At 43.6% G+C, this 10,337-nt stretch overlaps 1 protein-coding gene across 1 annotated transcript in view; it reads left to right on the forward strand.

The window, feature by feature from the left end:
- The first annotated feature begins 6 nt into the window (after nucleotides 1–6).
- The window catches only part of ZZEF1 (zinc finger, ZZ-type with EF-hand domain 1), a 95,506-nt gene continuing 85,175 nt past the window's right edge, over nucleotides 7–10,337 (forward strand). Inside the window, exons 1-2 of the mRNA XM_010847465.1 lie at nucleotides 7–178; nucleotides 8,208–8,352. Coding sequence (XP_010845767.1) covers nucleotides 8,259–8,352 — 94 coding nt within the window. The 5' untranslated portion in view covers nucleotides 7–178; nucleotides 8,208–8,258. The remainder of the gene's footprint in view (nucleotides 179–8,207; nucleotides 8,353–10,337) is intronic.

A 10,337-nucleotide genomic window follows, 5' to 3' on the forward strand; every position in this document is an offset into this window, starting at 1 on the left:
GGCGGCTGCTCTGCGGCCCACGCCGCCCTGCGAGTCTCTGGTGTCCAGGCACCACGGCGCGCTTTTGCGCTGGCTGGAAGAGCGCCTGGGCCGCGGCGAAGAGTCCGTCACCCTGGAGCAGTTCGGGGAGCTGCTGGAGGCTCGTGGCGCCGGCTTCTCGGGCGAGCGGTTCGAGGAGGTCAGGACTGACTAGCGATTGTGGGGCGGGGGCAGGGCGGTCGGCACTAAGGGCATGAAGAGGTAGGCAGTGGCTTTAGAGAGGCTGGGCAGGAACCCGTAGGGTTGGCAGCTTCTGAGAATAGGAGCTTGAGTATGCCGGGACCCACAGTGGGAGCTTCCAGTCTGTTCACTCGGGGAGCCAGCTTTCGATCTCTCTAACCTTTACTAGAGCTGTGGAAAGCTTCGGCTGGGCCGTTCTGGATATCAGTGCTGGATAAGTCTTTGCATGTTGCTGTAGCACAGACCTTTGTGCTGTTGCCTGATGCTGCATCAACTGCCTTCCAGGATGGCCTAAGGGGATTGTAGTACAGGGATCAAGGGAGTGGCCATGACAATCTTTCGGTTTTATTGGCCAGTGGGTTTTTGCAGAGGCACCTTTTGAGTCCAGTGTGGGGTCCTAACGAATGTGGGAGGAGAATAACATATATTGGAAAAATTCACATTCTGAAAGCCATTCCCACCTCGCAGAAACTAGCTTTTCCAAAACCTGCATTGGTTTTTATATCTTTGAAGGATCATATTTTAGCCTCATTTAAACCTCCCTGGAACCTACAACTAATGGGCAAAAACCAGGTTTCCTGTGACTACTTGTGATTATATAGTTTGGGGCATAATCACCAATATCATCTTTGTTAAGTGATTAACAGCAAATTGATACGGCAACAAAGTATTTTCCTTGCAAGGGATCTTATGGACAGGGAGGCCTGGCGTGCTGCGATTCATGGGGTCGCAAAGAGTCGGACAGACTGAGCGACTGATCTGATCTGATCTGTACCAGACACTTCATTTTAGAATTAAGAAGGGAACTGATCCAGCATCACCCTGTGAGTCATTAATGAAACTGAGACTGTCACTCACATTTCTTGGTTTTTGTTTGTCTTATGTCACACTACAAGCTTCTTAAGGCCCTCTTTCATTAAGTCCACAATGTTGTAACAAAAAGGTACTTAATTTGTGAAAATGGGTAAACCATGTAGTATGTTCAGTGTCAATGAAGAATGAGTACATAAACAGACAAGGTATTTTAATGCCATTAGAGACTGGTTTACACTTTAAAACCAGAGGCTTTTCAAATATTTTAAAAATGTTTTCCTCTACATGTCAAGAGTTCAGACAATGTAGTTTGTGTGTGTCTTATATTTTCCTTTTAAGAATACCTGTAAGGCATCCGGCTTTTGAAAATGTCAGTCATGTTACTTAGTGAAAGGTCTCCTTTTTTTTCAACCTCCAGGAATTTGGTTTTTTTTTTTTTGGCTGCATTGTTTGTGGGATCTTAGATCCCTGACCAGGGATCAGACCCTGCGTCCTTCCCAGTGAAAGTACAGAGTCCTAACCACTGGACCACCAGGGAATTCCCAGTACTTTCCACTCTAGTCCTAGACGTATAGTGAGAAAGTGAAGCAGTCAGAAAGAGCTATGCAGATATCTTGAAGGATCCAAAGACAATGGAGGAAAAGTGTTTACAATTGTGAGAGTGTCTGATAGGAATAGAGCTTCAAGAGTCCTGTAATGTAAGGCCAAGAAGTCCTTGAGGTATGGTCCAGAATTCACGCAAGGGCTATGACTTTATTCTTTCACTGAGCAAATGCTTGTTGGGCATATACTGAGTGCCAAGGACTTGAATGACAGTGGACAAAGCAAGATGCTTACTCTTAAAGAGTATCTACTGCTTACGACTTGGCTGGTGGTCCAGTGGCTAAGACCTCACCTTCCAGTGCAGGGGAGTATGGTTCAATCCCTGATCAGGGGACTCAGATCCTACATGACCCTGGGGCCAAAAGGCCAAAACATAAGACAGAAGCTGGCTCAGTGGTAGAGAATCTGCCTGCCAATGCAGGACATTCTGGTTGGATCCCTGGGTTGGGAATATCTCCTGGAGAACGGAATGGCCACCCGCTCCAGTATTCTTGCTTGGGGTTGCAAAGAGAAAGACTGGACTTAGTAATTGAGAAGGCATGCAAGATAGAAGTAATATTCTAACAAATTCAATGAAGACTTTTAAAAATGGTCTACATTATTTAAAAAAGAGTATTTAATACTGAAAGAGATGCACATTAACCCAGCAATTTATAGGTGTGGTGAGTTATTCAAGGGAAAGCATAATGAAAAAATAGCAGGAGTATTTGACCTCATCCAGGGTGTCACGACTGAGCGACTTCACTTTCATTTTCATGCATTGGAGAAGGAAATGGCAACCCACTCCAGTGTTCTTGCCTGGAGAATCCCAGGGACGGGGGAGCCTGGTGGGCTGCCGTCTCTGGGGTCACATAGAGTTGGACACGACTGAAGTGTCCAACTTAGCAGCAGCAGCAGGGTGTCAGAGAAAATGTACCTGAGAAAGTAACTTTCCAGCTCAGATTTGAAGACTGAAAGAAGACTGAAAGCAGGAGCAGAAGGTGTGAGCCCTGTTTCAGACAGAGGGTGTCACGTGCACAAGCCCCAAGTCCATAGAATAGAGAATCGGGGAGACTGGTATGATGTCTTTGGGCTACAAACTGCTTTAAGGGACAGAAAATCCAGTGCATCAGTGCTTTAAACAATAAAGAAGCTTTTAATGTAAAAGTCCAAGTAGGCAGTCCAGGATTGATCCATGCAAGTTTCGCAGTTGCCAGGGACTGGTTCTGTCCATCAGGTGCTGTCATCTTCCACAGTCACCTTCCACCTAGTGACCCACAAGACTCCTTTGCTGCTGCTTTCCACAATCAGCTGGAAAGGGAAGGAGAGGGCCACGAACACCTTTGACCAAACCCAGTCACATGGCCACACTTAGCTGCAAGGGAGGTTGGGAAAGATCCCTTATTCCATGGCCATATATTCAGCTAAAAATCAGTAGTTAAATTACTGAGAAAGAGGAGAACCGATATTGGGTTACAGTTTCGCCATCTTTGACTCACATGGCTAGATCACAGCAGAAGGAGAACAAGGCTAGAAAGCAGGCAGTGACCAAATTTTAGAGCAGGTTCTCGTCGGGATATAGTATTCACTAGTGTAATGATGAGAAGCTCCATGTTGTATGTGTTGCTTCTTTCGGCTCCTGCTGCCATCCATGTCTGTCTAGCTGTCTTGCCTTCACATCCCTTGCTTGCTTGAGGTGTTGTCCTAAAGAAATTCTTGAAGTTATACCGGGGACCAAAGTCTGAAACATTATCATTTTATAGTTACAACACACCTCTTCTCTTGATGGGTGTAGTCCATGGAAAGAGAGTCTTTGATTTGCTCACAAGGAGCAGGATTTAATTGACTCCTATGTAGAAGAGGAATTGGAGTTAACATTAAATTCTTATTTGACTCAGAGATTAGATATTGTGCTCCTACTATGATATACTTCCAGTAGGTCATGTATATGCTCTAGAGCAGGAAGAAAGTGCTGAGCACAGGATGATAGCAGATGGCTTGAAGTTGGGGATTTAGGATGAACAGGTCTTATTTGATTAATTTGCCATATTAGCTTTGGTGCCTACTTGGTGAAATCTGTAGAGTTGTAAAGTCTGAAGGAAGGACTTTTTTTATTCATTTATTTCTTGTCTTAGCACAGTCCCTGCTCAGAGCCAGTGTTCTATTTGACAGTCCTCATTCTCCAGCTTTATATTTTATATTCAATCCATTACCTTTTAATAGGAAGATAATCCTTTTCTTTCTTTTTTTCCGACTGTACCATATGGCTTGTGGGATTTTAGTTCCCCAACCAGGGATCGAACCTGGGTCCTCGGCAGTGAGAGCTCAGATTCTCACTGGACTGCCAGAAAATTCCCAAAAAGATACTTACTGACATTGAGGAAGCAGTTAAATATAGTTTTAGTGAAAACTTAAAAAGATTCTTAGTCACTGCTGGAGTTTAGAGGAAATTTGGAGAAAAATACCATCTTGGCATTATCATGTCATAGTATTGATTAACTTAGAATGGCTCTGAGCCCAAGAACTATGCAAAAGAGTCATGCAGATGTAATTCTGTGCCCTTTCAAGACAGAGTATGAGAGCCGCGTGTGTGTACCATGAAGATGAAGCGGGCTTACCCTCAGCTGAGAGCCTGTAAGGGTTCCTCACTGCCAAAGGAATCAGGTGCATACTCCTCGGAATGAGGTGGAGACTGCAGGCTGGCCTGTCTCCCTGTCTGACCTCTCCTACTTCTGTCCCCCGTGGGACGCTTGCCTCGTCTGGTGTGTGGACCTTTCTTCTGTGCGTTCTCCAAGATTCCCCTCCTTGGCCCCATCTCCTGGTCAGGACAGTCGGGACCAAGCCTGTCCTGTGGCGTGATTCACATGGCTTCTGTATCATCGTATCTTCACTCCTTCCCTTGAGGCTCTTATTTCCTGTTCTGGACAGGTCTTTTGACACTGGAGCACACTGTGTGGTCTTGCTCTGCATGAGGCTCCGAGGCCCGCCACCTGCCTGCACTCCTCCAGCACACAGGAAGACTTCAGTGAGCACTGGCCATTGGTAGTGGTGAGGCAGTGCCGAGAGGACGATCCTGGGGGAATTGGAGGTTGTTCTGGCTCTGTATGCTTTGCTGTGAGGGACATGATGGTATTGGCTTCTTGTGGAGAGCTTCATGATCCCCGAGAACTGTGGAGGAAAGGTCACTGCTCTGTTTTGCCTTTCCCTGATTTCCAGACTGCTACTTCGTTGTGTACTGTCTTGCTTTAGGAACTGGAGTGGCTCCCCATTTTTCTGAGGGCCATTTCCCCCACATGCCTCTACCACTCCTGGGCTTCTGGCCTCCAGAGTGTCTGTTAGCTCAGGTCACAGTGATTGACAGTGTGGGGTCCCACATCGTACCAGAATTCCCATCCAAGCTCCATCATTTACCAGTCCTAACCATGTGACTTTGAACAAAATCCCTTACCTCTCTTTCCCTGTCTAGTTAAAGTCATGGTACCAGCTTTAGGATTGTGGAATTTAGTATTAGCTCTTGTACTTGTTATGCTATTACTTCTATTGTTGTAATGATCACACCCATCACATTGCTGCTGCTGGTTTGTGGATCTGTCTTCTATGTGGTGGGGATTTTGGAGAGCCAAGATTCCACCCTGATGTCCCAGTATGCACAGAGCCAAGCCCAGGTCAGGCATAAGTGGCTCCCTGTCAGCTGGTGTTAAGTAGGTGCTAAGTAAATTGGCTCCTGGGAGACAAACTAGATGCTAAGTGGTAGATTTCAAAACCTCTGCATTTTTTTTAAGGACAATTTCCCAAGTATTAGGAAATTGCATATTTGTTCAGTGAAGCTGTTAGCAGCACTGTTCTGCTTGTTTTTTTTTTTTTTTCCTCACCCAAACTGTCTTTATTTTTCGTTTATTTGAAAATTCTTTTTTGATCATATCCATTAACTATTGACGGATCAACAGAGTCTGTTAAAAATAGAAAAATGTTGCTTATTCATACAGCCTTGCTCATATAGAATTTTTACCAACCCTAAACGGCAAGAGTTGTGTGGGAAGTTGGGAACAGACAGCACTTGAGATGCAGGTGGCACCTGAAGTGCAGAAGTTCTGGTGGGAGTAGGGTTTGAGTGCTGCCTGCGATTTAGGGTGAGTCTCAGCTTTAAGGCTGATGTTGAGTAAGCCTGTGCTCAAGGTGCCGAGAGCAAGGGTTAGAAGCTGGAGGAAAGGGATGGATAAGAGAGAGATTTTGAGCACTTGGTCTCGGACAGCAAGGAACCCCAGGGGTTATCTGGTCAAAGGAAGGAGAATGGAGTTGTGGCGAAGAACACGAGCTCTGGAGCCTTGGAGTCAAATACTAGCTGTGTGACTTGGGGCAAGTTTTCTGACCTCTCTGTAAAATGTACAACTTTAAAATGAGGCTAATAGTAATCTTGCTGTTACGTGGAATAAATGGTTTGTGCACTGCTTAAAATTTAGTGTGTGCTCAAATACTAATTCAGAGCTTCCCAAACCATCTGTCATTCCACATTGAATGGGTTACCGTTGTGCTAATCCCCTCAGACTTTGAATCATACAGTATTTCTGTTTCCTTACTGTGCTGCAGTGTGAAGGAGCTGGGATGTAGCTGTTATTGGTGCTGTGTATTCACGTCCTGGGGCCTCAGGGCAGACAGAGGCTGTGCTTCTGCTCTACCTTCCTCCACACCCATTGGCTCTATTCTTCATATTAGGGTGTGCTTCAAATGTTTTAATGTTTATAATTTCCCTTTTGTCACTATAAAAGTGACTTATGTAGATTGGCATGTTACCACTATTAGTATCTTGATATGTACTCTTTCAGATTATTATTGTTGTTCACTTGCTCAGTTGTATCTGATTCTTTGCAACTCCATGGACTGCAGCGTACCAGGCTCCCCTGTCCTTCACCATCTGCCAGAGTTTGCTCAAATTCATGTCCATTGAATCGGTAATGCTGTCTGACAATCTCATCCTCTGTTATCAGCTTCTCCTTTTGCCTTCAATCTTTCCCAGCATCAAAGTCTTTTCCAATAAGTCGGCTCTTCGCATCAGGTGGCCAAAGTATTGGAGCTGCAGCTTCAGTATCAGTCCTTCCAGCGAATATTCAGAGTTGATTTCCTTTAGGATTGACTGGTTTGATCTCCTTGCAGTCCAAGGGACTCTCTGCTGATAAATCTATGTATGTTTGGTACCAATGTGGAAAGTGCATATTTGCTTTTTGTTTAAACTAACATGAGGTCATTTTCTGATACTCTTCTGTAACTTGTTTTTTAGTGGTCTTAGTGGTCTTCACTGTCCTGTTAACATCTGTGTCATTAACACCCAGTCCATATTCCAGTTTATCCAATTGTCCCAGAAATCCGTCTGCCTCCCAGCTTCCAAAATTTTGTTGCTGTTGCAATATCTCCTGTTTGCTTTGTCCTTATACTTAAAAAAAAATTCCCTCTATAATATTGTCTTAGTGGAATTTCAGGAGGGAGCAGAGGTAAATGCATTTGTTTAGTGTGATGTCTTTGAACACTCTTGATGGCTCCTTGTCTAGCTTTTGCTAACTGAAGCTTTGAGGAATGAGTTGGGCATTCCTTCCGGAGCCTCCTAATCCATCTTTACACCCCACCAACAACAGATGCATCCGTCTTTATGATGAACTTTTCCCTCTAGCTTCCATCTGATGACCTTAATTATAACTGCTCCTTCCCGTAATAGCCCATCAGATGTTTGAAATGGAGACTATTACTCCCAGTCATCTTTTCTCCTCACTGGAGATTCCAGGCTTTTCTCACAGGGCAATTGCTAGTCTCGTCTTCATCACAGTCTGTTTCTTCTGATTTCTTCTCTCGTATTTACTTTAGGTGTGTGACTTCCAAAGTAAACTCAGCTTTCCTGATTGGGTCTAATCAGGAAAGGATGAAGAACTTCCCTGGCAGTCTAATGGTTAAGACTCTCAATGCAGCGGGCATAGGTTCGATCCCTGACCTGGGAACTAAGCTCCCACATGCTGCACAGAACAGCCAAAAAAAAAAAAAGAAGCTGAGGCTTATGGAGGCAAGGGAGTGTGTTTTTGAAGTCACATGGCCAGTTAGTGACAGAGCAGGATTCAAGCCAAATCCCATGCTGTACCCTGTTCCCCGACATGAACAGGGTAAAATTAGATTATAGTTAAAGGTTAGGGTAAACAGGGCTGTAAAGTAGATAAACCAAGTTAGCTCTCGGGTCCAAAGAGAGTTTAAAATAAAAAGCCCTACTAAACCTGAGATGCTACCCTAAGCCAATGCTTTGTTTTTGGCACTTTGTAACCAGTTGAACATTTTTTCGGTGATTGCTTTCTTCTGAAATTATTTTGGGACAGGGGGCTTACTCTCTTGAAAGAGACGAGATGATGATGATGTTGGATGTTGTGCCTACAGGTAGCAATACTTGTCCACACATGTTCTGCAGAACATCATGAGTTACTATCCCGAACTTATTTGTTCTTTGAATGATATATATGAACTCTTCCCACAACAATAACAAAAATCACTGGTCTTAAAAAGTTTCAGTTATTCAGAATTTGGAACCCATATCTGATTTTCTTGCATCTCTTGTCTTGTAGGCCTTTGCCCAGTTTGATGCTGAGGGTGATGGTACGGTTGATGCTGAGAACATGTTGGAGGCCCTCAAGAATTCCAGTGGAGCTAACCTTCAGGGAGAGCTGAGCCACATCATCAGACAGCTGCAAGCGTGCTCTCTTGTTCCAGGTGAGGCCCTCATCTGAGGGCTGAATGCTGAAGAATGCTCTCTTAGAGCCCAAATAAGCTTTGCTGTAATATGGGTTGTAATTAGACAAGCTTGTGGGCACCATGAAATAGTCATGATTTTCTGATAGCCTTCATTAAGCTCATGATCTGAATGTGTGTTGAGTATAATCATTTCTTGTGTTCCCCACACAGCGGTGGCTGAGCAGTTCTCCCATCTTTATGAACCTTTGTCATGAGGCCACCTTCCTTACTGGATCTCTCTGTTTCACTCTCTCAAGAAGCCTTCCCTGGCCCCGGTTGTAGGCTTTCTTAGCATTGTGTATTTGTTTTGGTTTTTTTTCCCCAACATATCACTGTTCTAGTTAATTAATTATTACTCACTTGTTTGTAAATATCTGTCTTCACTTTTATCCTATGAGCTCCATGAGGGCAGGGAACCTTCTCTTTTACTTTTGGTGAGTCCTTACATTTAGTAGTTTGGCACTTGGTAGGCACCCAGCTTTTTTAATTTTTAGAAAGCCATTGCTCTGAAATTTGTGAGAATAAAAATAGCTTAAAATGAAACAGTACCTCTACATTGTCTCTATGAAAAAACTTTGTCTATATTTTTTGATGGTTTTATTTAGGGAGCTCAGAAACAGAATCAAAATAAAGTTACCTTTTCTTGTTTTTTTCTTCTATTGAGAAAGCAATTGAGTTTGAAAGGAAAAAATTAAACTTGGCATATCATCCTTTTGGTTTAGTTCATTTTATCCAGGAGCTTTTCTGCTTTGTGCACTTGGAGTCATAATATTTAGCACAGAGGATCTTGGGCAGCAGGGAGGCAAATAGACTCGTTGGATCCATAAATGTAACTCTGACCTCTCTGGCTTCCTACTGAGGATGTATTGAGCTAGGGAAGGAGGGTTTCTGTATATTAATGAAAAATGCTTACTTCTGCTCTTCTTCAGATTGTCTTGAATTATGTAATTTTTATAGAGCATTATAGATAGCCTGAACATGTTAATTTGTCTACTGTTCTCATGGCAGTAAAAATTACACTTTAAATTATGCATAGCTAACTTTTAGCATTTTGTATTATCCCCACCTCTGTATTACCAGCATATGGGTAGCATCAGGGGCTTTATTTGAACACCTTAGAGAGATGTTTTGGGAGGAGAGGACAGGAGTGGCGACCAGGGGATCCCCAGCACTTAGTGAGTTGTTGCTCTGAGTGATCCTGAGGAGCAGTGGGGATTAGTCTAGAAAAACTCGGGGCCCAGATCCCTAATCGGGGGTCCAGACCTTCTCTAGCAGTGTTGTGACTTGGGACTTTCTACTGAAATATTTTATCTGTTATTTTAACTTAAAAGAGTTTTTCTTTTTTAAAAAATAATAATCCTAGGCTGAAACTTGGTGAGCTGAGCTCACCTCACTGGTGGAATCCCACTTTCCTGGTCCCTCTGTCTAACCTAGACTGATACTCCTTTCATATCTCTTTGTATGAGTGCTGAATGGTTAAAAGAGACAGCCCATTTACCAGATTCATTGCTTATTTCACCATGTGATAAAAGTTTTCCCATTACAAGCATCAGTCTGTTCGGAGCAGATCGGTGAAGTACCAGCAGCGTCATCACATGAAGTCTGGGTATTACCCTGAGTGTCCGTTAAGAAGAACTGTAAGAGGAGATATGAGGGATGGCATGAACTTCTGGGCTTGGGAGATCAAACCAGGGGCTCCTGGTTTTGTGTAGAGGCAGAATCAGATGGGCCACTTCTAGGGCACAGTTTCTCCTCAGTCTTTTGGTTAGCTTCAAAAATTAAAGCAGTTTCCTTCTGCTCTAATATAATCTTTTTGTTTCACACTTAAAAGCAGTTTCTCCTGTGGACTTCTGGAATCTTGCTCTAGGTGCTGCTCACTTGGGTGTGCTCAGCTTGTGACAGTTCATCCAGTAATACAATGATAATATATGTACTTTTGTTTTAATTAGAAAGTAAAAGAGAAA

The sequence above is a fragment of the Bison bison genome, unplaced genomic scaffold, assembly GCF_000754665.1.
Source record: "Bison bison bison isolate TAMUID 2011002044 unplaced genomic scaffold, Bison_UMD1.0 scf7180017864249, whole genome shotgun sequence".
Lineage (NCBI taxonomy): Eukaryota > Metazoa > Chordata > Mammalia > Artiodactyla > Bovidae > Bison > Bison bison.